The 27,447-nt window shown below is 41.9% G+C and overlaps 1 protein-coding gene across 6 annotated transcripts in view; it reads left to right on the forward strand.

The window, feature by feature from the left end:
* LOC107993311 (uncharacterized) overlaps window positions 1–27,447 on the forward strand; it is a 60,786-nt gene that overhangs the window by 28,693 nt on the left and 4,646 nt on the right. For all 6 annotated transcript variants that reach the window (XM_062079444.1, XM_017049699.3, XM_017049714.3 and 3 more), the window contains exons 4-12: window positions 15,586–15,735; window positions 17,794–17,988; window positions 18,892–18,977; window positions 19,709–19,905; window positions 20,585–20,702; window positions 20,939–21,178; window positions 22,165–22,310; window positions 25,921–26,045; window positions 26,128–26,332. In XM_062079444.1, the coding sequence (XP_061935428.1) occupies window positions 15,586–15,735; window positions 17,794–17,988; window positions 18,892–18,977; window positions 19,709–19,905; window positions 20,585–20,702; window positions 20,939–21,178; window positions 22,165–22,310; window positions 25,921–26,045; window positions 26,128–26,332 (1,462 nt within the window). The remainder of the gene's footprint in view (window positions 1–15,585; window positions 15,736–17,793; window positions 17,989–18,891; window positions 18,978–19,708; window positions 19,906–20,584; window positions 20,703–20,938; window positions 21,179–22,164; window positions 22,311–25,920; window positions 26,046–26,127; window positions 26,333–27,447) is intronic.

The following is a 27,447-nucleotide window of genomic DNA, read 5'->3' on the forward strand; positions in this document are numbered from 1 at the left end:
TTACGAGTTTCGTGTTATTTCGATTCGCCGCGTAACGCATACGAGTGTGCACGTACGCATACGTAAGATCTACATTAATGCGAAATTAATTTTGGGGGAATAAACGGCCGGCCCGTTTTCACGCTCCGCTTCAACGCCGGTTCTCAAATGTATTATCTTTGATTATGCATGTAGATGTTGCATTATGAAACGATTATCTTTCATCGTTGCACGGTTAATTGGATATTATTATTATTATTTCAGACTTCAGAAAATATTCGTCATTTTCAGTGTTGCATCCGCTCCATTTCTCTCGGCCGATTTTAGGTGGGATGGGAGAGTGTAATGGCGATACGATCACGAAACGAGATGGAATATATATAAATATCCCCCCAATTATACACGTTCGATTGTAACTGCTTCAATCGGGATTCCGGTGGCGAAAGAGGGGAGAAAGTAGGGGAGGAAAACAATGAGAACGAAGAAGGAAGTTCGGAGGCCCCGGATTTTTACAATCATCGCGCATTCTTTAAGTCGGGTGTCGCGAGATGAAAAATTAGGTCGCCACTCCCGCGTCTTGACGTCATCGTTTCTTCTTGTATATTCAACGCTGCCACCAGCTTACCGATAGCTTACCGGGGAACATGCTAAACCTCGATACAGTTCTATAAGCCGGGGAATTAAACGCATCGTTGGAGAGAATAATTATTTCGAAGTTATCGGATTACGGGTCAGAAAATTGATCTATTCTTCACGTATTATCGCTTCGAATCTCTGTTCCTCTTTCGCGTTTCTCGTCAATTTTTTTTCAATCCCGTCGAGTAATGGGAAAGAAAAGGTAGAAGAAGGGTCATAAATATTCAATATTCTGGTCGTTCTTTAGAAAACTTTTAAAAATCCACTTTTATCATCCAAGCGTTCAAGTTGAACGAACCACTTCCATAAATATCAAATACACGTCCGAAAAACCGGCGCCGCACGATTTCACCACGCGATCGCTTATGATGCTAATTTCACCACCCGTGATACCGTTGTGCTTCGTCCATTTTTTTCTTTTTTTCACTCGCTCTCGAAGTTTCGTCGAGCAAAATCGAGACCAGCAATTCGTCAGAGTTATGCACATTTACGTACACATGACGCGGCCGAACCGTTCGAGAAAAAGAATTTCAAATCCCCGGATAAACAATTTCCAATGACTCGTAATTATCACGATGCGTTAAGTCCGACGATAACGGGGCGATACATGTTTCACGGGGATTTTCGGGGAAATACAGCCGGTCGATCTGCAAAATTATTGGCCGGTCCTGCGAAACGATCGCATTAGGAACTTTTATTCAAGTTGCCGCGAATTCCAACAATTATAATCGGCCGGAATAATCGGAAACACGATGAAATATAACCGCGGGCCCAGATCAATGAACGAAACGCATTGGCGATTTATCGACCATACCGGGGATAAACGATACACACAAGTTGATTCCGAATTCCTGTTCGCCCGTTGAAACGGGGACGCGAAAATTTTCTACCCGAGATAATTCTTTCCTTTCCCGCTTTAATGATCGACCAACCTGTGCCCTCCTTCCTCCGCCTTCTTTTTTATCCGCCTTTGGTAAATTTACCGCGAATGACTTTAACGATCGCGCCTATTTCACAGAGAAATGATACGGAAAATCCCTCAATTTGTCAATCAACAGAGAACAGAACCGGTCGTTCTTTTTAAGTAGCTATACCACCAATGTATACCACGCTCGTTTTTCACTTCGATAAATCTACAAAGCTTGTTAAACGAATAATTTTTTCTCTACTCTTTTTTTTTCCTTTCTTTTTTTTATTTCCATTTTTACGTTTTCCGCGGTTTCTATTTTTCTGCCAGTTTTTTCGTTCCTTTACTTCTTTCGTTCTCATATTTTTTTTTTTCCTCCCCCATTGTCAATCGTATTTTATACACAGCGATGGAAAAAAATATAAAAGCGCCGCGTTCATAATCGAGTTTTTGTCCATCCTATATGAAATTTCACTACGGGCTCGGATGAGCCAATTAAGTATCGCGATAAGGGTAAAATGGGAATTTGGAGAATTCCGAATTGGCGAGCATTAATTTCGAGAGGCGCGGCGGTGATCGCGCGTGACGCGTCAAATGAACCCGATGACACGATTTCACCGGTCGACGAAGCGCGAGGAATCGTCGCGCCGAAGAAGGGAAACGATTTGGTATACGATACATATATATGTGTATATCGTCTGTCGTTATAGTCCCCGGCAAAGTAAATAGCGTCAGAGCTCATTAATGCGTCGATCTATCGAAATGTCGTTATATGTATGAGCCGCGGACCACCGTTTCGGTTTACCCCCTTCGTGGCCTTCGTATTAACACGCGGGCCAAAAGCGAGCGTCAGAGGCAGAGGCCCGTCGCGTCCACTCGTTCGAGTTCGCCGGAACGTTGTAACATTGCACGCTCATTATTCGAAGCGTTTGATTAATTGCACCGTTAATTCATTCGCGGCGATGCGCCATAACCGGCGGAGAGTGAAGCGAGAGGCCGGAAGCAATCATTATCCAGGTATCAATCGAACGTTTCGGGGCCGGATATTATTATAACCTTTTCTCTTTCGTCTTTGAATGAATTTAAACGAATCTTTTATTTGAAATTATCGCCCATCCTCGTGTTAAACGTTGCGTTAAATATGTATTAGCTTGGAAAACTTGTATTGAATGATATATTTTTTAAAAAATATTCGCGATTCTTCGTTCGATTTCTTGTTCCATCGGAAATATCAATTAATTAATTAATTAATCGCGTGATATTAGAACGGTTGAAGGAGTTTCGTATCGGTTTTTGTACGCGATAGATCCGGAGATGGATCCTGTTTTCTGTGATAATATCCGTAGAGATGATCGACCTACGAAAATAGAGAAATTTCCATACCTAAAACAACAATCTTTTCGTCCAAATAACAGAGCAAATCGTGCGTACAAGCGCGTACTATAATCGTGGAGAGCCTCTGATCGTGTGGTTAACGGCGGATTTTTGCGGTTAGACGAAGATATGTACGTAATATTCTGTAGGTGATCGTTACATCAAATTACATTTGTACAATTTATGAAAATATCCATATAATTTAGAGCAATAATTTCCTAATCCCTTTTCAAAGGAAATTAATAAATTCGCACGGAATAAGAAAAAGGAAAAGGGGAGAAATGTCTCCTCTTCTGTTTCTCCAGGAAAACAAAATGAAATATCGAAACGAGACTCGGATCATCAATTTCGAGGATCAAAAATCTTTTTATAGATTATAATGGAAAATCGGGGTTCGAGTTCCGTAAGGACTGTTGCAAAGAAAATGGGTTTCTGGTTGTGAAATAGAAAAGGAAGGGGGAAGGAAGGAACGAAAGGGGAAATGGTTAAAGGCCGTTGGGGCGAGGAAGCGGGTATTGCACGGGGTGGGCCGACAATTTCGAACGGACAAGCGTATATCGGTGTCCCGGTTGTTTGTATTAGTAACAGCCGAGGCTGCCTGGAGCGTCGTTTTCCAAAATTACGAGCCGATACCGTTACAATCGGTTGAGCGATGCACCCGCCGCGTCACGTCAATCGCTATATATTTTCTGCTAATCGATCGATGCTACTTCCGACGAAATAGATCACACGCCTAGGTGCCGGCCGCCTAGTCGAGAATAACATCGATGAATTCGTCACCGTTCTCGGATAAGCCGGATTTTTTACCATTTTCTCCCGTTCCTCATCATCGATCGAATTATTGCCCGGTTAATTGTCCCGTTATGATTTACGTTCGATTATCGTTTATATAGGGAATCGGATTATCCGAGCCGGTCGAATAAACCGAGAAGACAATGGAATTAAAATTAAAACGATGCTAGGTCGAATTAATTATCGATCGCTTCGGTTCGCCCCCACGGAATTTCGAATTTTGGAAATCCTTTTGTCCCTACGCTTCGTTCCTGTGCACGTATTATCAAATTTGCGGTAATCTTAAGCTTGAATTTGGCTACGAATTACGTAAAATCCTTCTTCAAGATTTCTATCGGATTTTATCCGATTTTAATTCCGTCCACGATACTCCTTCGCTCTTGTAACAAATTTTCACAGAGATATTTAAATTGGCTGGGGATGAGAGCTTATCTCGAAACATGTTGATTTATCGACATTCCCATTCCCTCTCTTCCTCTCTCTATCTCTCTCTCTCCCACTATTTTTTAAATGAGATGTAGAGAAGATTCTACATCTTCGCGTTTTTTTGCTTCGACCGCGTTGAGATTATTAATTCGCGAATTAAGCTCCTAAGCAGCTAGGAAATTACGCGGGTAATATTTTACACGGCGAGGATAGTCGGCCGGAAGAGGCGATTCGGACGATGAATTTTTGTATGTCGCAGCAGAATTTCATAATGACCCCGGGATCAGGATAATTAATAGTCACGGTGAACAACGCGGGACGGTCGTTTTATTTTTCGTTTAATTAGCTTCATTTATTAAACGGAAACGCGCGGCATGTACAACGCGGAACCGGCCGCCTTAATTTGTCAACCGCACGGACCATTCAATTATGACAATATTGCACGCTGGAAGATGCATTATTTTCAGTCCAATTCCCTGCCTCGTTCCCACGTTTCCCGCGCTCGAGCGACGTTTTAAATACCGAAACTTTACGACCCTCTAACTTCTCTCTCTTACCCACTCTCGCCCCCTTTGCGAAATCGCATTACCGAGTTTCAATGAGAAATACACTTGTTACACGCACGGCTCTCCGCCGTGAAATTTCACTCGGATAAACGATTCAGCTCGTAATATATTTTTTCGTGCCCTTACGTACCTTTTCGCTTAATTAAATTATTGCTAGTAGTTGATGAAAAAAAAATCCCCTCTTTAAATCTTTTTTTCATTTTTTTCTTTCACCATTTCGATCTTTATTCGAAAATTAACAATGAAAAAATTAGAATTTAAAATCCTACCCAAGTAAGTCCTCTAACCAAGCGACGGTTGTGAAATTATCGAAAGTTCAACATCGATATTAATCGAATTTCGTTCGACCCTCCCGGCCCAATATTCGAGCGACATCCTTCTCCCGTGCGAAACGTAAGTAGAATACGTGGTCGGAGGGCGAAAAAATTGCACGGTCGAGATGGGTCACGATGCATCACGTCGTACGTGGGGTAGGGAGGGGTCTCCTGGCTGGCAGGAAGCCGAGAAGAATTTCTGCGGCCGGTCGGTTGGCATCAGTATTCACCGAAAGTCGTGGTGGTCACCTCGTGGCGTTTACGACTGTGCGAGTTTTCTTTTTTTCCTTTTTCCCTTCTTTCTTTTCCGGAGAGAGGGGGGAGAACGCTGGACGCCGGTGGAAAAGCTTTTAAGCTCCGCTTTTAAAAAGGGACAGGGCCGGTTATCGCGGCCGTGGCGCTCAGTCGTTCCGTGGCGCGCGTAAATATATCCAGACAAGGGATGGCGAGATCTTCCTCCCCTCCTCCTTCTTCGCAATATCAGATAACTCGGATGCGCGTGCGAACAATTCGCTTCATGCATTTAAACGGGTAATCTGAAAACGTTATTACGCTTAATAATGCCGCTCATTATTAGGTTTGCCCGCATCGTTTCCCTGGCATACCACCACCCCGGGGCCGTGCGGGGTTAGAAAGAGGTCGGATTCAGCTTCGATCGACGATTATATTCGCTTGTTCGTTCCTCCCTACGATTCTCGCCTCCCGCCCGGAAGTTAATTAAGAAGGTAACGAGCTAGGAGCTGAGAAAATGGGTAGAAAAATGATATTGCGCGAGGAGGAAACGTTGCGATGCGAACAAACGTTTCGATTATTTCCTTTTTTCTTTCTTTCTTTCTTCTTCTTTTTTTTCTTTTTATCGATGGAACGATCAGAAATTATTATTTCGTATTATTTGTGGATGGTTGTAATTTTCAAGGTGATGATTTTTAAGGTGTGTCGTCTTGGATTCTTTTACGCTTTTTTTTTTTTTGCTTGCTTGCTTTCAACGATATTAAATATTTTTTGGAAAGTTGGTTTGTTGTTGGATTCGAATATGTACCGACATGATGGTTTTTCGCTACATTTTATTACCAGAATACGTTAAATATTCAAATTCTTTTCCTGACCGAGTTGATAGCGATAAATTGATCGGCTACGTTCTTATTCGAAATTTATTTCCTTTTTTTTTTTGCGGAGTATTTCTACAAATAGAATGTTTTGAAATGTTATAAAAGTGATAGAAAAATGTGAGAGACGACGATTCGTTGTAGATAAGAATCTTTTTCCTTTCATTCGCGATAAAAAATGTTATAATCTTATTAAAAATGTTGAACTATGGAAATGGATAAGAGATTGGATTAAAGCAATGGTTTCTACAGTCCTTTCCTTGCAGATCTTCGGGAAGGAAGGATCTGAATCAACAAGTAGCTTTAGGAACCCTTTTGTAATTGGAAGGTGCAATTAAATTGAATTCGAAATTGCATGTCAGTCTTCAGAGGCGAGCCAGGATTGGATAATTAAAAGAGGCAAGAAGTTATATCAAAGTATAAACCTTCTAAAGCAATTCTAATTGCAATTTCATCTGAAATTTAATTCATCCTCTTTTCGGTGTTAATAATTTTATTCGAATCCAGTCGAATGATAATGATTTTTTTCAAAATATATTTTTTATCGGAATTTTCTTCTTGCCAATTATGATATTACATGTATATATATGTACATGTGTGCGTATAAATGTGAACGATTAAAAAAAGGTAGTATTTGAAAAACAAATTTCAATTTATATTTTTACGATGCGCAAGAAAAACTTGTGAATTTTTATATGAAAATTTTTATTACGCGACTTTGACAGCTTTGTCGAACAAAAAATTTATAAATTCTGGGAAACTTCACGAACTTTATATTTTTCTAAATACTTGGATTGACAAAGGGATATGTAAATCTAACGTTCAAAACATATCCGGGTCGGTGAAAATTTTTACAACTATAGTTCTCAATTTATATATCTTAAAAAAAAAAAAAAAAGAAAGAAATACCGCGAATCGAAATGCTTTTCTTCGGCAAATATTATCTTTTTACATTCGATATTAATTAAAACTCGATAAAACAAAAACAATAATTGACCCGCAATAATCGAATTCTATTGTTTACTGGTGTACTTATCTCTTTGGAGATAAAAAAAAAGGAAACTACGTAATAAACAAAATTATGTCAAAGCCAATAGAAACAAGCTCGTCAAATATCGAGATAAATTAAACGGCACCATGTTTTCATTAATTTCACGTAAATATTCTGAAAATGCTTGTTGTTCGAACGAATGTTAAAAGTATACCTACATTCAAATGAGAATTGCCATTTGAGCGAAAACGTGCTCTGACGCGTATTTCAAATTCTTTTTTTCTAATCCCGAGAAGAAAGATCGCCTGAAATTGAAATAAAAAGTAAATAAATAAAGGAGAAATAAATAAAAGTATCGGAAGACTTTCATCGTTGGAATATTCCTCGATTGGGATATCAATAAAAAGAAAAAAAAATACGATCGTTCGTTTCTTTTGCGCCTCGTTATGCACGCAACGCTCATTATTCGCGGAATAAACGTTAATCGTCCGTTATCGTCGGGGAAGTTTCTCCGTTTGCATTCTGACGAATTAAAATTTTCAATGGAATCGGTGGAAGGAAAGCGGCGACGTGTGTTCGTTCGTTGCATATTTTCGCTCTTTGATGTCGACGCGACAGACACCTGGAAACAATAACAGGCCGGAAATGGAGAGGATCGGATACAAAATGGAACGAAAAGGGGCGAGATGCACCCTTTCGCGTGGGTATCACTTCCACTTTGCCGCAGTTTCACAAAAGTGGAGCCGTCATCGGATGCGACGCAGGGGTCGTTAAACAACGACGTTTCGAGCGTTATTGCCTCTCTCTTCCCCCCCTCTCCTCCATTAACAGCGCCGGGAAAGAACCGAGAAAGAAACGTGGAAAATATTCGGAGGATAAATTTCATCGCTCGAACTTTAAAGTTTCCAACAGGGTATAATCCGAAAACCATCCCTTAAGGAATCTTTGAACCTCGAACTCTCGAAATCCTGTTGGGTAAAGTCCGCTTCCTTCCGGATTTTCAGAATGTTGTTTCATTCCTTTCTCGGGGGATTTTGTATCTTCTTTGTGTGAAAGTGAAAGAGGAGGGGATGCCCCGGGTGATGACGGATCTTCCCGTGTTCGAGGCCAGGTCGAGTTTATCGCGAGGAAACTGATAAACGGATCTGTTTATGGGGAGGCCGGGGCGAAGGAGAGGCACGCCGCTTTATCTGGCCGAGACGATCCGCGAAATACGTCGGAATACGCGCACCACGGATTGAATAGCGTCGAGCAGGATAATGGAAGGCTTTACCGGACCGTGTATCTACACCACAACCTTCGTATCGGAGCATTCGGATCTCTCGCACTCCCGTTCCCTCGCCGCTCGCTTCCAAGATAAGAAAGAATGGAGAGGAGGAAGGGCAGAGTCAATTCCTCGCTTCCTCCTTCTCGAACTTCACCAAGATCTCGGCTACGAATCCATTTGTGGCCCCAAGGTTTAACCCTCCCCCTTTCCCTGAACCTTTCGAATTTGTTTGCCGGCGAAAATTATTTGTACCCCGTTGAAGCCTTAACCTTGTTGTTATCATGATCTCGTTATATCTCGCGGCGCGTATTATAATTAAAATGCGATTAAAAAAAGAAAGAAACGAAATTCAAACGATGGAAACTTGGAAATTGAAAAGTAACGAGGCGTAAATATATGATAAATCTAAAATTTATTATTATATCGTTTCATTCGGTATCTCTAATAATCCAAATTTTTCTCTCTCTCTCTCTCTATATATATATGGTAAATATGGACATGCTAAATATGCGAGCAATTTCTTTCATCAAAGATGAGCCGAGGTCCGTCCGTCAAATTCATCGTGGAGAGGGTTAGGGCGCATATTTTCTCGAAGAAACGAATACGACGGTCAACTGGCATATCTTTCCTTCCTCGAAACGAGGAAGCATCTCTTTCCTTCTGGAATGGCACAAGGCCTCACGGAATCGGTAGTTACTCGAAGGTGCACACGACTCGGCATAAAAGATGCACGGCATTCGGTCGACTCGCATGCGAAGTCGAATAACGACGGATTTCCAGAGACTCCAAAGTGAATGGTCGAGAAGCCTTCAAAGGGGCCATAATTCTTTGAGATGAAAATGCGGACGACGAATGTAATACGACGGTTGCGCTCGTACAGAGTGCCGTCTGTACCGTATACTCTCTCTTTCTCTCTGTATACCTCTGGAGGAAGATGTAGCGGAAGATGAAAAGAAAGAGAGAAAGAGAGAGAAAGAGAAGGAGAAAGAAAAAATGAGAAAAAGGGAAGAAAAAGGAACCGCATCTTGGAGAAAATTCTTTTTATCTCTGACGTTGCTCGCCCTCTGGACCGTGGAGAACATAACCTTATTACGCGTCGGAACCGTCTTTTGCAATTGAAACAACTCGCTTGTGTTTCACAATGCGTCCACGACGCTCGAGCACCGTCTCAAGATATTTGTTTCCCCAACGAGAGGTTGACACAATGGCTAGCGTTCTCGGCTGCGGCCGGGAAACTTGCCGGATCGAATCCCCACTGCGACAGGTCGAACCTGTCTTTTCTATCAAATGTAAATTTGTTTCTCGCTACGAAATTGTATGGCGATATGAAGGGTGGAGAAGAGGAATAAACGAAAGGGAAAACAACGATTCGAAAAATATTTTTAACCCTCTTGGTATATCGCAGAATCGAGAGCAGTAACGGGTAAACTTGCGCGGTTTTATCGCCCATTATATTTTATAAATACGACGTGTTGATACTTTTCTTATGGCAGGAAAGTAGGTGGAAAATTATCGCGTGGTACTAAACAAAAAGATGTTTGAAAAGAGATTAAGCGGAACGGTGATGCGATTAATATCGCCGCTATATAACTCGAGTGTTAGGATCACTCGGCGAAACGGCAGATATAATAGGAATGGCGCGGCGATATAGAGCAACGGTGTGTATATCCCCGGCATCTAACCTCGCCTCCCATTACCACCCTTAAAACTCAGAAGTACCCCGCGTTGCTACGCAGTTGGAACTTTGTAACCCCATAACCATAATATAACTCAAGCGCACATTACTACGATACAGTTATAGCGTTGAACCGTTTCATGCTCGATTAACGTTCCCCCGTTACGTTCGTGAACTTGTTACACGTAACAAGCAACGAACCACGAGTTTCACCGCACGTGGGGGAGTAACCAGCCACGAGGACGAAAACACAACGGCTTCTGTCGTGTTCCAACCTGGCCTTCGAGTTCCTCTGGATTTTCGAGTCGTGTGTTTTCGCTAAGTGAAAAAAAGAAAAAAAAAAGAAAAAAAGAGGAAAGCGAGCAGCATGGCTTCTCGGTTTAACGTCGTTAGTCGAAGAAAGTGAAGCTCGCGAAAGTAATCATTTCTTCGAAACTTTCATTTTTCGGGACAAAATCTTCGAAACAGATTCTTCGTATTCTCTGAAGACTTCGGTACGTGGAATATTCCAATAATTGACTCGTACTACTTGTGCACAGTCGGTAGTAGTGGTCAATAATGCACAGCCGGAGAACCAATCGATTTTCACGCGCAAGTTTCTGTTCACCGCAAAAACTCGAAACCGTTTTATCGAGGGATTACGAGAGAGAGAGAGAGAGCGGCAATGTCGTTTTCCAAGTTACTCTCGCGGACTAACGTTAATCCGAGTTTCACAATTATCGTTGATCGCGTCGCGAGCGCATCTGGGTACCACAAATCTAATTAGTTAATTAGCTCGTTTGCATATTTCAATAATCGGGGAACGGATATACGAGCGTAACGGGGACATCCGATAAAACGCGTGCGCGTGAAAATAACCGATCGTGTGCCCTTCTCTTCCCTTGGGCGTAAACTTAATCCATTAAACGAACAAGCCTTTTTGATCTGTCAAAATCGCGCGTTTTCCGTGCAAATGAGCAATCTGCCCACCTAAGAGACCGAATGCTCTGACTTTTTCACCGCGATATGTTTATATAATACCACGTTTATAACACGATTATAAGACAGAGTTAATTTTCAATCTTTCGAAGATTATCTCGAAAAGAGAAGAATTAGTTTCATATTCGGATAAAGTGAAGCCGCTTTATTCGACTCCTCGAATGCAGAAAACAACCTCTCTTAACCAATCCTTGCAATCCTCTTATTATTCAAATTCTTGCTTCGAATTCTTGTCTCGTTCGAATTTTTCTTCTTGCAAGCAATTAATTTCTACCAATTCCCGCAAAGAATTTCTCCCTCCCGACAGAGAGTTTCGAACGAAAGGAAAGCTATCGTCGATGGAATCAGGACCGCAACGGTTTCCAATTATTTATTATCAGAATCGCTGCAACTATCGACGCCTCGTAAACTTCATCCTCCTCCTGTCGTTGCTCCGATTCGAAGAATCGATATCCATCCCCCTCCCCCTCGAAGAAATTCTTGTCCCTCGGAGGTGCAATCGAGGGGAGGTAACCTCGTTCGCACCTTCCAATGCCGTTCCAGCCCGTGTAGCCTGTTTAGCCCGCATTATTCATCCTTCGAATCCAATTGGAACGTATCGATGAGTAGGGAATACCCACGTCTCTTGGCCAGGGCGGCGAGGAAAACACGGTGCGTGCCGACATCTGGTCGAAGGTTAGGCAACCCCGGTCAAGGAAAGTTTCGTGCCTCGACCACGAGGTGGCGGAAGCGTGGCTGTTCTCCAACCCCCTCCCACACTCCGTCCCAGTCTGCTGAAAAGCAACCTTCCCGCATTGTTTCCGTCTGCGCGAAAACCGGCGACGTTGGTGGATGTCGTCGACCTCGAAACTCTCCCCCCTCCCTTCCTCCTCCTCTTCCTCCTTCTCCTCCTCCTCCCCCCGATACGAGTTTCGTCGCGTTTCGAGGCCGTGGGCAATTACAGGGGTGGATTAAAGCGGGGCGGGGCCCCCTTCCCCCGTAAATTCAACGTAGCTGTAACTCGTCGCCTAGCGGCGGCCATAAAGAGAAATCGGCTGTACCACGGTTGAGTTACGAGGGTATCGACGTCTGAACGTGTATATACGGTATATACCGGGGCGGCCATAAATATTTATCCGACGCCGGTCAGAAACGACGGGGCCGTAGGGCCGATAAAAATGATTACGGTAAAAACCATCCCCTATCTCTCCGCACAAAGGTAAGGCTCGACCGTAAATCGACGGTTGATTCGTTTTATAAATATCATGGACAATTCTAGTCTATTATTCTTATCTGTGAGATGATACGGATTGGTAATTATAAATCGATTCCTCTCTCGAAAATCGAAAAAAATGATGAACGAAAGTTAATATTTCGGAATGTGATATTTTCGTTTTTCGTGGATCGGTTGTTCGTATTCGGTGTTAAATATTGTTATGTTACGTGGGTTGTCAGGCCAAGTTTAAACGCGTAATATGTTCACGCTGTGTAGAGTTGTACGACATCGATGTAGCGCAAAGTGCATCGTGCTATATCGTCTTTTTGCCTCCTGGTAGCTATGGGCCGCGTTGCTCCTTTTATTAGGATATAGATTCGTGTCAATTGATTTATGGGAACCGGTTCGATTTCGAGGCGAGGCCGTCCAAGATGAACGTATCCCCAGGCGCGATCCGTTATACATCAATTTCACCTGAAGGACCTGAACGATCAGCATTTTAATTTTTATGGAAATTTCTTGTTGAAATTTCTCTCGCGATATGAACGTAAATACCTCGTCTGTGATTATTCGTACGTGCATTGAAGCTTGAGAAGATGATACGAGAGGAAGTAGAGGAAAATAGTGTCTTGAGAACATTTTCAAATCATTTTCAAATCATTTTTCTTTTTTTCAGAATAATTTGCAAAGTACTCTCTTTCGATAATTTCAATTTTAGAGAAGAGCAGAAATCATTATGGTTTGAAATCCGTAAGAGTATTACGTACCGATCGATCTTGATACGATCCAATTAATTCGTTAATTTCACGACTTTATAAGATGAACGACAAACAATCGATTGAAAATAGCGCACACGTGCCTTCCCTTTAATCCGACTATTTAGGGTGAAACGCGATAGAAAATAGGTCGATACGATCTTATGGAAGTAGTCATACGATGCATTTATTATTGCGCGAGTGGCTTTCGTACGATCGCATCGACCTATTTCCCATCGCGTTTTTACTGCCGCGGCTTCGGTGAAAATTCACCGCCCTATGCGCGGCCCACAGAATCAATGGACCGTTTGTAGTACGTGCAGGTGCACCGCGATAATTTTGATATTCCCATTGTTCGTGTTCTACGGGTTTTTCTCCTCTGTCCCATGCCACCATCACGTGGCATCCGAAAGAATTTCCCGGTGAATGGAATGCTCGAATATTCGTGTGCTCCCGTACTACTGTGCGCGCATTCTTACGCAAATATAATAATTCGCAAAAAAATTCAGAGGAAAGAAAAAGGAAAATATTATATATTCGATTCTTGAAATTTCATTCGTTTGTAACGACGAAAAAAAATTTCATTGTTCCTTTTCTTTTTGGTATTTCACTGGCAGGTTCCATGACACTTTTTGCTTTACGACGATAAATTTTCATTATTGAGATCTAAAAATATTGGGATCTCTTGGGAGTATTAATTATTTTTAACGAGGGAAAGAAACGAGATACAAAGGTAATAGATTGAATAACGCGAGTACTTTTTTCATCTTTTATTATTATATACTCGAAGGATATATTCACTCCAAATAATGTTCCAACTAGTTTCCCTTTGATATCAAATCACCGAAGTCGTATTTGCGATAATACGGATAATTACGACTCGTAAAGACATCCAGAAGTTAAAATCCTGGTATAAAAGTGTCGTTCTCTCACCGTTCGATGGAACGATTCAATTTGTTACCTCGTAATACACGTCCATAAACAGCTCGTTACGCGTTATAAACAGCTCGTTGCCGATCATGCCCACGCGTTTCTTTCGTTTCCTGCTCGCTCGTTTGCTCGCCATATTTTCCTACCGGAACTTTAGGTCAACTGCTCGACCGGATAAGTACAGCCGTATGAAATCCTATCAATGGCTATTTTAAATATCAAACGAGTCATTCCATGTCCATCACCACGAGTAGAGTGACTTTTAACGAGATAAATAACGTGCTCGCTCCTTTTTCCCCACTCGCATCTTGCGAAGGAAGGGATTGAACACGTGCAAAACCGTAGCCATTATCTCCGTCTCCCCTCCCTCCCCTTTAAACGCCGGGAAAAAAGATAAAACGCGGAAGTTCCGACGTCTTCCGACGGAAGCGGCGATCTCTGCCCGCTTTCGAAAGGAACGTTTATCTCCGAGGATGGGAGGCGAGGTTATTTGTGAACAAATACGAGGATAGGAGTGGCTGTTGATGGTTTATCGTGGAAACGGTGCTGCCTCTCGCTGCAATAATTATTCGCCGGGTGGATGTGTCGGGCAAAGCGGGGAGGAAACAGGGGATGGGGAGGAAAGTACGTTTACTTTCAAAGGCGATTAATCTTTTCGCCCTCCAAGGAGACGCGTATGATTTAATTTCTGGATAGGATTGGGGTGCTCGAATCGTGAGGGCCGAGGTTGGACGGAAACTGAAATCGTGTAAAACAGATTCACCGATAAATCTCGACCGAGGCCGGTAAGGGGAGGGGGTGCCTGTGTTCGTTCTGGTCTAATTTGTGGATCGTTCGGTAAAAGGAAGCTACGTCGTCTACAGGGCGGAGAGGGGAGAGAAGAATTTATAGATAGCCTAATAGCGAAAACTCACGGTGAATAGTTCAGGAACAGGGCCCGGACGGGGGTGATATATTTATAGGGGGGGCTGGTTCTCGCGTCAGTGTACCATAGGACTGCGATGATAATTTTTCGACTGGTGTAAATCTAAAAGATTTGCTTTGGCAATGAAAAGAAGAGAATGTTAGTGATGGGTTAGCAGGAAAAAAATATGAACGTGTATGTATAATTTATAATCGATAATCGCATTGCAGGAATGGTTTGAAAAGTTTATGTTCTTTATTTTATTGATGACCTATTTTTTTTTTTTTGGAATTATTTCGAGAATAAATCTTGCATAACGAAAAATTTTCCGAATTTAATATTTCATTGATCGAATCGAATAAAATGAATGAGAAAATTTGAATAAAAAATTATTAATCTCTATTCGTTTCAATCTGATGATACAAATTCCGTTTGGTTTTGTTCAATAGTGGTTGAAAATTTTATTCCGACGTTAATTCGTCATCCATGCGCGACATTAATTTTATAGAGTATCGATGGATCAATTAATCGTGGTTTTATCCTTTGTTTATAAATCATATCGTTTTTCCATTATAATTAGCGGATAAATGCATTGCTGCATTTAGCCCAAGAAATATTCGTAAATGAATTTTCCATTACATTTCATTATACATATCATTATGAAATTTCATTATGAAATTGAACGTGTGCGCGTGTATATATATATGTACATGTAATATGTGCAACAAATGGAAGTAAAATGATGATAATTCTCGGTTGACATTAATAACGCGCATCCTTCTCTGTTAAGGTCAAAAGACTCTGCGGAAGTATCCCGTGATGGTGTTCATTCATGGAGAGAGCTTTGAATGGAACAGCGGCAACCCTTACGACGGCACTATATTGGCAGCTTATGGCAACGTCGTCTTTGTCACTATCAACTTTCGCCTGGGCATCCTTGGTAAGTAGATTTAAAAACTCGAATAGCTTCGTGAAATTTGAAAATTATATAAGAATAAATCGTCAAATTTAATTAGAAACAAGGATTACTTTTACCAAAAATTCTCGTTACAAAATTACGAGGAACGAAGTATCTCATTTCTTTTTCTTTTTTCATATTGCAAGTATCGATAAGTCACAAGTAAGTGGTATAAGTCGAGCACTTTCGCTACGTTGAAGTTTATGCATTCGCGTAAAATTGAAGAAAGATGAAAAGTTGAAAATAAGAGGCATATGTGCACGTTCGAGTCGAATACGAATACGGTACGCTCGATGCGAAATTTCGTTGAAAGTAGGTAAGGCCCTCGACTGACATCGTCTCGATACGAATTTATGAAATCTTGGCGAACGCCACCAGCGGCAGCGTTGCATGAAATCAGGAATTCTGCTTCATTAACGTTCGCGCTTCGCTGCGCCATCGGCTTTTTGATCTTCGACCAACTTCTTTTTATCCCTTCCTCTCTTTCTTTCTCTTTCTCTTTCTCTCTCTCGTGCGACCATCTATCGATCCATCATCTCGCAGCCAGGACAACCGCCATCGCCTCCCGATATCTCTCGCATAAATAACGAGATCTTAGAACGCTACTTCCCAACAACTTCCTGCACAATTTTTATAACCGTAAAACCGGTCTCTCTCTCTCTCATTAATTCCCCGAGCGGAACGTTTCTTATAAAACCGAATGCTATCTCGATATTTTTTTTTATTAAAATTCACTGCCTCTCGGATTTCTTTTAAAAAAACGGAAGCTCCCTGAAAATCGTCTACGCGATTCTTGAAAAATATCTTGAGAAATAAAGAAACAAAAAGAAAGAGAGAGAGAGAGAGAATATTTTGATTAAAAAGAAGAACGTTGTAACGTTATTATTCATGGCGCGACGAAAATCAGATCGATACGTGGAGGTAAGAGATTCTCAGAGATTGAAGCCGAAGCGTAAAACATTCAAGTCCATCCAAGTTCCTAAACCGAGAAAAAGGAAAATTGTTCCAGAAGGGAGGGGGGTGAAGAAGGAAAAAGAACAATCTGCGGCGAAACAAAGGCGGCCTTTTTGCCCCCGAAACTTTCATCGATTCTTTTTTACCATTTTTCCCGTGGCCTGCTCCATATTTTTCCAACTCCCCCCCACCTCGCACCTCGTTCGCAGCTGCTCTATTCGCAACGAACACAGGCTTCCGCCTATCCTTTTCCCTAAAATGATAACGCGATCTCAGCGCGCGCGATGCAAATGGACGGACGTCGGTGGGCGCGAGATGCGCCGACACATCCGACGAGTGGTGAATTTGGAGTTCGAAAGTTGGGAGGGAGGGGTAAAGAGGAGCGTGAGAAAGAAAGAAAGGGAGAAGATGATGGCGGAGGAAAAAAAACGCAGAAGCAGCCGCGAAACTATAATCATAAATTAGGTTAAAGTGCTAGGGAAAGGCGTTTAGTTAACTTCCCGTTGGGTTGGCTCGCGGAAGATCGGGATAACTTGTGCAAAACCTTTCGCGAAACAACGGGAGAGAAATATGGATGACGAGGATGCTAATAAAAAAGAGAAGATGCGCATCCTGTGCCAAACTTTACGTTCGTGGTTGATGTCGTCTCGGTGCAGGATGCAGGCTGCTATGAATACAAATACTTCGTTCGAAAGAAATGTACTCAAAGGTCTTAAGATATACAGCAGCAAGTCTATCAGGAAATTGAAAATTGCTTAGAAATGCAACGATTTCATTTTGAGACACGATGATCAAATTTCAAAATAATTAGAATTCATAATTTATTAATGGATGACGAGGATGCTCGAGTAAGTCTCGATGCAGCTACGAATGTAAACTACGAATGTGAACATTTCTGTGAAACAAATGTACATTTTCGCTGGAAAATGTTTTAAAGAATATTTTAATATGTCTACTATTAGAAATTGTAAATTACTTGGAGATTAAACGATTTTACCGATAATTAAATTTCGAATTAGAATTCGTAATTCCAAGTAAATTTCGATTGGATTTACTTTTATTTATCTTTATTTGTATCGTTCGTAGGTTTCTTGAGGCCCGGGATCAGGGACGACACAGCGAGCAATTTCGGTCTTCTGGATCAAATTGCGGCGCTACTTTGGCTACGAGAGAACATCGCCGAGTTCGGCGGCGATCCGAACAGTATTACTCTGGTCGGCCATGGTACAGGTGCAATTTTTGCTAACCTGCTGCTTATCAGCCCTGTGGCTAATAAGAAAGGTAACGGTTATTGCCGCGTCGCGTGTTTGCGACTTTTGCGATCCCTGAATATTAAGAGAACACTTTCGTGCTGGAGAACACGTAACTTCCATTTTCGTGAAATCGATAAGAGCCCCGTGTTTAAACTTCGATTTTAGAAGCTCGAAGTTTAAGCATCGCTTTTACTCGATGGAGCTTGAGATAAATTGGAGACAAAATTTATTTAAACGCGATTTTACTCGAATGTAATTTTCTTAAGATAAAATAAACGACTCGTGCAATCGGTAATTTGATTAATTTCACAAATGTCAAACAACGAAAAACAGAACGTTGAATTAAATAAAATTGAATTGGTTGATTCGACGTCTACGATTCTCGTGAGTAGAATAGATCCTTTACGATCAGACACTCGAGACTCGAGACAAAATGTATTCAAACGCGATTTCACTCGAGTGTAAGTTTCTTAAGTTAAAATAAACAACTCGTACAATCATTAATTTGATTAATTTTACGAATGAAAATAATTTTCGAAACGTTGAATTAAATAGAATTGAATTCGTCGAGCCGACATTTGCGAGTCTCGTAAGTGGAATAGGTCCTTTACGATCGGACACTCGAGATTCTTTCGTAACTCGCGATTACCATTAAAAATTGCGATAAAATCCAAAGACTGCACACGTTTCCTGAAGACACGTTGGATTTTCTTGTAAAGTCATCGGGGAAGAATAATCCTTTCTTTGCAAGCAAGAAAGGATACGAGGATACGACGATCATTTTTCAACGGAGGGACTGGCCGAAGGGAATAGCGCCTTGATATCCGATCAATAATTATACTGTAGAATGAAAAACTTAAGATTTGACGCGCGTGCAAGTAGCGCGATCTCGAGAGAGTCGGGCCATTAATCGTCTTTCCATCTTTCGCAGGTCTCTTCAGACGAGCTATACTGATGTCCGGATCAGCGTTAAGCGCCGATGCTATCGGGAAAGCACCCTTGCAGATCACCAAACAGGTACATCAATCTCGGAGGCGAAAACGAAAATTATTGCTCACCGACAATTTTCTTCTTTAACGATTTTCTCCTTTATCCAATTTTTTTTATGATTTTTTTTCCATCCAAATCAACGGTTAAGAAGGATCATTACGTCGACTCACGTTGCGTGTTTACCATTAATTCTCGAATAATTATTAGTCGCTCTCTTAGATAAAGCTTAAATTTCTTCGATTTCTCGAGTTCAATTTCAGCGTAATTCTATCTGAAAAGAAAACTTCGATCTTATATGAAAAGAAAAAGAAATCGATATACAACGTTTACGTTTTACGATTTAAAATGAAAACGAATCCTTTTTACTTTTCGAACGGAGCGTACGATTGGATTTCGATATAGACGGCGATATATATAGAGAGAGATCGATATGGAAGAACATTGCGAGATTTCAAGCTCACAATGGATGATGGCTGGGCCGTGAAAAGGGAAAGTACGATTTTACGCGAATCGACATTTGGCTTGCGGGGCGAATCGGAACGTTTCAATCCCGACGTGTCTGACATCTTGTCGACGGAAGATCGATATCGTGTTGCCCCTCGTAGAGGTAAACGAGCCGCGTTCTGAACGGGAGGACGTAAGGTCGCGCGATTGCGATTCGAATATCGACGGAAATATCATTTTTTTTTTTCATCGCGATTTCGTCGATGATTTCGACATTGAGAGCGTTCGATGAAATGTTGGAATCATTGTTTCAGGTGGCGCACGCCCTTCACTGCCCCACCACCACTGACAGCGATCTGGCAATATGTTTGCGCGGCCAAGACGTGGACACTTTGCTGAACGTGAAGATTCATAAACCGAGTTACGTGCCTGCATTCGCTCCGTTGATCGACAACGCGGTCATTCCGGACAAGCCTTACAACTTGATGAAAAATCCTCAGATGTTCGACAGGTATATAGCGGGATACATGCTACGTCAAATCGTATATTTATTATTAGACGAAAAGCTGTTTTAAAAGCCTCTTGTATCACGTACGATTGATGCGTTTCTACGCATTTTTAGTTTAATGATTTATCCGCAGCGCAGTTCACTTTTTATAAATGAAATAAATAAAAATGGAAAGATATTTATTTATATTTGTACGGTATAATATTCTAGATGTATAATTTAAATAAAAAAAGAACAAAGTAAATTTTGCTCGCCGGTTATCCATATCTTCAGAACAATTTATTAATCTTTCCTTTATAATTAATACAGGATACTGCAGCTCGATCGTTGCTATCTAAATTTAAGGATAAAAAAAAAAGGAAGAAAATTCTATTATATCCGATATGTGTAAAAGTGGTTGGAATTCTAAAATTTATAGACGACTTTGAAACGACGGCTTCGAAAAAGCTGTTGGAAAAACTTTTATTCAATTCTACTCGAGTGAAATTTTCGTCCATCTATCGTTTCAAAGTTACGACTTGGCCTAGTTGAGTACGTACAGAAGTGAGTACGCGGAGCGGCGTAATATAAATTCAATAGTCCAACGTGTGTTTAGAAAAATATGTTTCTCGTAGTAAAAGTATACGGTACGCCTCGTATAAATTGGAGAGACATAAAAGATAAAACGTGTGTTTATAAACAGGTTCGATCTGATGTACGGTGTCACGGAATCGGAGAAGTATCACTTATTGTCACCGGTGGATCTGATGCACGGGATGTCGGAAGGTCAGAGGGACGCGGTCCTGAAGGAACACGCCAAGGTACACGTGGCCTCACGTTTCGACTTCTTCCTCCGCCCAATTTTCTCGGCCGTTGGATCCGTCGGAATCCCGTCGTTTCTTCCCGGATTCGTGATTTATAGGGGAGAGAAATTGGTATACGCGTGGGCGGGAAGGTGTGGGAGGAAGGGATAGGAATATTTGTACACGATATTGAACCCTGAGAAATTCGGCCGACGTGCCGATAACAAAGTGACGCGATATTTCTTGGTCGGCAGGCGACGCACGAGCTTGAAGCGGAATTAATCCTGTCCAAGATTCTGGAACAATACGGCGATTTCTCGCCAGGATTTCAGGGAGAGTACATGCTGAAGAATCGCGATCTCGTGCTCGAGGCTCTATCCGACAGCGGTACCGTCGCCCCGTTAATAATGGCCGCGAATTTCCACTCGAGGGCGAACCCGAACAGCTACATGTACGTCTTCGCGCATCCGAAAGCGACGCAGGAGTACTCTGGCGTAAGTAATCGTTTGGAACCCGCTGGTTTTACCTTCTTCTTCTCGATCAATCACTCGATTGCGATAATAGTAATAATAATAAATATTATTTTTACAAAATTGAATTTTACGATCTTCACTGTTTCGACAAATCGAATCGTGCAATCGAGCGTGTCTCTCAACGATGTACAAGCTTTCCACGGAGTCGAAAGTGCAATATGATAAAAGATCCCTAATCAAGAGTCGTGGTGATAAAGGCATGATCTCGGCCGGGTCAAGAATCCGGAAGAAGGCGGGTAGAAAATATTAAGGAAGCTGCATAAATCCGAGGCGGGCCCCGTGGAAACTGGAGCACGTACGATTAGACGGTGTACTTTGCATTTTATTCATTTTCCGCCGGCAGCGCGCGAGAGTTTCCTCGGCGGAAACTGGTCTGGGGGAGCGTGACCTACTCCGACCAGGTTGGTCGGATAGAAAAATCCCGGCTGCGAAGGCCCATTTGGACGCCGTCCAACTATTTTTATCGCCGCTGCGTACCGGCCTGTTACGCTCCACGTCCAAGAATACAGCGACCGGACCTGTGCCGTTAAACCGAATGTAACGTTTCCAACCTTGCTCATCGTTACCTATGGAATTTATGGACGACGAAAAGGAGACTGTCAGACGGGAACATCGTTGCCACGTTGTGCTTGCGGCAAAAGCGTCGGCACATTCACGAGTATTATTCTTAACAATTGGAATACCAATACTTTCTTTCGGATATGCTCGTTACGTGTTTGCACGAATTTGACTCGATTGATATCTGCTTGTATCAGATACACGTGTCTTTAACTCGTGATTAATATTCTTTGACTCTTTGAGTACTCGAAGTCGTGCGATTGGTCGATTAATATAGGTTATCAACGACAGATGGAGTACAAGGAAGAAGATATAGTAACGAGAATAATTTCTCTCCCTTTTTTAGCGTAACAAAGCGTGTTATATCAAACATTCTTGTGTATTTTCAGCAACAACGTAAGTACACCGTGCACAGCGAAGAGTTGCCATATTTGCTGGGCGCTCCTCTCGATGGGTTGCGCGGCCGATACGATATCGGCGAAACGCTCTTCTCCGAGGCTATAATGAACTGGTGGTGCAGCTTCGCCTACATAGGGTAAGTTACTACCATCTCTAAATAATAAATCGATCGAATTAATAAATTTAAGAATAGCGTGTCCAGTGAAACGACATACGATATCGGATACGATATTGAATCTCCTCTAAGCGTTCTGTTATTCCGCCCTCGTTTTCATCTCCCAGAGATTCCCCCTCGACGTTGGATGAAATAAAACGGCGTAAAATGTTCAATAAAAATTATGATTCTCGCCAATCGCGGGAACGACCATTACGACCATTCACGCGACGAGAAACGAGCATCAGGGAGATTTAACAGGGTCGCGGTTAAATCTATTTGGAAAAATAATTACAAGTCTCGTGGACTGGGTGGGTAGTAACCGGGAATGGTTAAACATAAATATTCAGAGACCCGTATAATTGAAAATCATGTTTGAGAGGGCGTCACTCTATTTTCCGTTGACCGGCTGATAATGAATTTCCACAGGTTGAACTCAAAATTCCCCGTTCCAGTTTTATCCCGAGTTACCATGCTCTCGGATTATTTGTATAAAATTCTGCGAGATTTATCGTACAAAACGGTCAAAGCGAAGTCGAGGTGAACGAGGTGGGCGGGAAAACGGCATAGGTGAATGAAAACGACGGTTTAACGCCGAATTTATTATTTAACGATAGAGTCGAACCAGCCTTCGCCCGAATTCGCTAATTTTAACCGGCGGTATAAACATACATTCCAACTTTGCGCCGAAATTTTCATCGCGCTAGTTGTTCCGCTAAAAATTTCACCCCATTTAACATCATTTCTAACAATCATTTTTCAAAAAATTTCAATCCTTGGAACGAAAGAAGTAACAAGTATGCGTTTTTAATGGCAAAATTGAAAAGAGGGAGAAATTGTATATCCAAATAGTTAAAAATATTTCCATTTTTTAGAAAAAATAACAGATGATGATAAAATTTTATATATTACAGATTTCATTCAATTCTCGCGTCCTCTAGCTGTCGAATTCAACGGTACTCGAGAATCATCAAATCTTGTTTTTTTTTTTTTTTTTGCGATATCACTCTATCGATAGAAGACTCAATTCGTGGATGTCCGTAAATCGCGATGACTAAAATGCACATCTGCTAAATGGAGCGCGATAATTAAAACGTAAGTTAAATGGACTAGTTCGGCCCGGTTCCCATTATTTACTATTCGAACGTGTTGTTGTTCCGCAACTCATTACGAAGCTTTGAGCGTGAAAAAAGTGGCGAAGAATCTTTTTTTTTTTTTTTTTTACTTTTAATTTGTTTAATCCGAATATCGAAGAAAAAAAAGTGGCTTGGAAATTGGAAACCCTTGGAAACAGAAAGATGATTAAACCTTTCCTTCCGTCGATCGTTTCTACCGTCAAATAGACCGAGAGCTGAATTTTATATCTAATTTCAGAATTTGTTCAAAGGGAATTCAGATTACCATCTTTAAGAGATGGATATCGTTCAAATACGGTTGATCTCTCGAAAGTTTCAAAGTTTCTTTTTTCTTTCTTTTTTTTTTTTTTTTCTTTTCCGGGACTTGTCGGTAACTGATGTACTCGAAAGGGGGGAGGGAAAAATTCGAAAGAATGACGATACGATCCGATATATTTTCTCGAAACTAATTTAACATCCGAGTAATTTCGTTGCTAACCCAATCGAAAAGAGCCCCATTTATTATTGGAAATAACCCGACAGAACAAGTTCGCGCAAAGAATGGACGTTGTAGAAAAATCTAAAAATTACTATACAACGGAAATGGAAACGTTGAACCGAAATAAAACGACGATCGATCCGAGCGGGTGCCTTCAATTCGAACCTTGTTATCCCGGACACCGGTTATTGGTGAATTAACGATCCGACACGTCGGCCATTTTAATTTTCTCGATACAAGCAGATTACCTACATATACAAATTACCGGTACATTTCATTTCTGGGGGAGGGAGGGAGGGACAAACGTCGATTCCCTCCGGAATCCCGATGACCAATCGATTCCGATGTTTTATCTTCGGATAGCGGTGCGAAATTTCTCTCGTATTTCATCGCGCGCGTCACGAGATAATTTTCGCAAAACGAAAACTCCACCACCGATACCGATGTATTCGCGTGCATCGTAAAGTCGTTCCTCTTCGTCTCTCCTTTGTTCTCTCGTTCGCTCCTCTACCCCCTCCTTTCCCCTCCTTGATGATCCTCCCGCGTATCGATAGGGGAGCATCTCTACGATTGTTCCACGCAAAACTACAGCCGAGTGAAATCGATAACACTTTGAACGGTTCTCTCGAAACGGTGTCGGAACGCCTTTCCGTTCCAAGATTATCCTTTCATCCGGGGAAGATGGTTCGTTTATGGATCAACACCGGAGTAGAGTATCCACGAGACATAACCACGCATCGGCGGGGAACTCGAGATTTTTCCCTCCTTTCTCTTTGATCGAGGCAAAATTGCATATGCATCGTGACACGAGGAGAGATCAGCGGAGGGAGGTGGGAACTGGGTCGATCCAATTAAGCGAAACAAAGCTGTTTAATGCACGCGGTCGCAGCCCAAGTAAACGCCACGTGTGCGGCTCGTGACACCGGCTGATCGATATCGAAGCGTGACACCGTGTCACACCTCCTTCGAAGAAATATATCTTGCATGGATGCTCGTGTTCGCGGTACGTGGGTGGAGGGCGTGGCTGTTTTATTTTACTTAGTCGGATGGGGACGATGGTTAACAGGATTGTTCCGTTCTTTCTTTTTTCTTCGTCGCTCCTCCATGTTTTTCTTGCTAATTTCGATTAAGTCTTACACTCGAATTCAACGATCCCGTACGTATGTTTAACGTTTCCTTGTTCCTCGGCAGAGGATCCGAAATTCGAAGTGCGGAATGGGAAAGAGGAGGGGGCCGATCGATAGAGTTCGATTTAAATTGGAGGAGCGAGAATTTCCGACTGTTGATGATGTCCGATCTCGATCGGCGGATTGAACGATCAGGTGGATTTTATGCTCGCGCTTCGGAATCGTAGAAGAAAAGAAACGATGGGCCGTGAACGGTAAAATTGCGATCGTAGTCGTTTGGAAGGGAGTGATGGCGTGTCGCCTGGGAATGGCCCCCTCTTTTTCCCTTTGAGATACCCGTTCCGAGCACAAGTTGGGGAGGAAAGCGCGAGTATCGCGTAGCAGAAACGGAGTAGAGTTATCGTGTATCAAAATTTCGATATTGGACTGGTTTTCCGATATCCGAGCGTGGATATACGATATCATTTTGCGAGCGTTGAAGCTCGAGCAGCTGGGAATGTCGCTTCGAACGATCCTTGCCTGGGACTTTATTGAAAACATCGCGAAGTCGCAATTTTGGTTTTCATTCCGGTATTCGATTCCGATTGGACACCGAGAACGAGCCGCGAGCTTGTAATCCTCCGCGACAAAAATATTCGACGATCGCGGGTCAAAGGTATTTTATCCTACGATGCACCATTCGAGAACGTTGTAAATTCGATGGAAATCTTGTATCGCGATTTTACGAGAATCGACCCAAGATCGTGCCTCCAAGTTTAAACTTCGTCGATATTATTGATCGAAAATATTTCTTTTCCTTTTCTTTTTTTTTTCTCTTCTTCTTCACTTCAATTTTTGCAACAAATTACTAGGAACCCAAACGTGAAAGCAATCTCAAAGCGATATCCGTACATGAGGAATGGATTGAAGGAATTGAGCCAGTACGACGTCGATTGGCCCGAGTACGATCCTCAGAATCAGAGGTACCTCAATCTTAGTAAGTTCTCAAGATTGTCTTGCCGGCGACCGACTACACCGACCACTGATTAAAGAAATATACGAATGGTAAATGAATATAGCGATTCCACCGAGCACGGGTATGCAGTACCGACTTGCTGAAATGCAATTCTGGAACGAGCATCTACCCAAAATGCTTCTTCATCCTGGCAAAGACATACCGTTGCCGATCCGACCGAAAGGGCCGAGACCGCAAATTCTCGACATCGCTGATGGGATTGGAAAGTATGCGAATGCGAGTAGGGATTATGACACGTACGGTTCCAGGTTGGTAACTTTTCATCATTGATTAATTCCTTCTCAAAAATTCAATGTACGAAGAGTACAAATATTATTTGCATCTTTTTTTTTTTTTTTGAATCTACATCTTTTTTTACGCTTCTTTTTGTACTTCGTGTCGTTCGTTTATGGCGTTAAAAATTGATACGAAATTCATCTCTCGTTAAATTTTAAAATATTATTGTGAAATATAGATGGCATTTTTGAGTAATAAAAACGCAGTTAAACGCGGTTCTGCGTTAATCCAGGCGCGGCCATTGCTCTCCGCTAAAAGCATCGTCTCATTTCGAGAGGGAATGATTTGAATTATAAATTAGAGAGATCGAAAGATAAATCTGTCGCGTGTATATATATATATATATATATATATATATATATATATATATATCCTTTTCTATAAAAATAATTCAATTTAATTCCGCTTGTCCTACACGTATCGCACCCACGTTTAAACGTATCGTCTAATTAACGAGCGAGCTAACGGCGCGACAATCATTGTTTATTTTAAACCGGGTGAAATGCGTGTTATTTATTCTCTCGTTGTCTCGTGAAAAATTCAGGTCCGGGAATCGATTGAAAAATTAAAAGCACTCATTTTCGTGCGGCGTTGTACGAGCCGCTCCGTTTATCAAACCGTGCGCCCAACATTTAATGAAACGTCACTTGCACCGCGCCGCGTCCTGCTTCCTTATTTGTCCCCAACGTTTAAATTATTTCGCGCACCGTTATTTGAACGGAATTCATTCAAAACGTAAGTACAAAGAGACGAAAGATTTGGCTCCAGTTTCGCCAGGCTTAACTCATTAACATTCCGAGAGCAGCCAGGATACCCACCACGGCCCCGCATTTTCCCCGAACAAACAACCACACCATGATTTAATCCCTCGAAACAAGTAACTGGTTAAATTCCAACACCTTATCGAATTACTCGCAATCCCGTCTATGAATATCTGTACAAGGCCGTACAAATCTGAGAAACTAGCAAACTAAAGTTCAATCCAAACTCGCGTGTACTCCTGGAACGATACAAGTTTTCCCACCTCCTCCTCCTCCTCCTCCTCCTCCTTCTTCCTCCTTCGAGGAAGCTTCCCTGCAAACAACAC

Source organism: Apis cerana, linkage group LG9 (assembly GCF_029169275.1).
Source record: "Apis cerana isolate GH-2021 linkage group LG9, AcerK_1.0, whole genome shotgun sequence".
NCBI classification, from domain to species: domain Eukaryota; kingdom Metazoa; phylum Arthropoda; class Insecta; order Hymenoptera; family Apidae; genus Apis; species Apis cerana.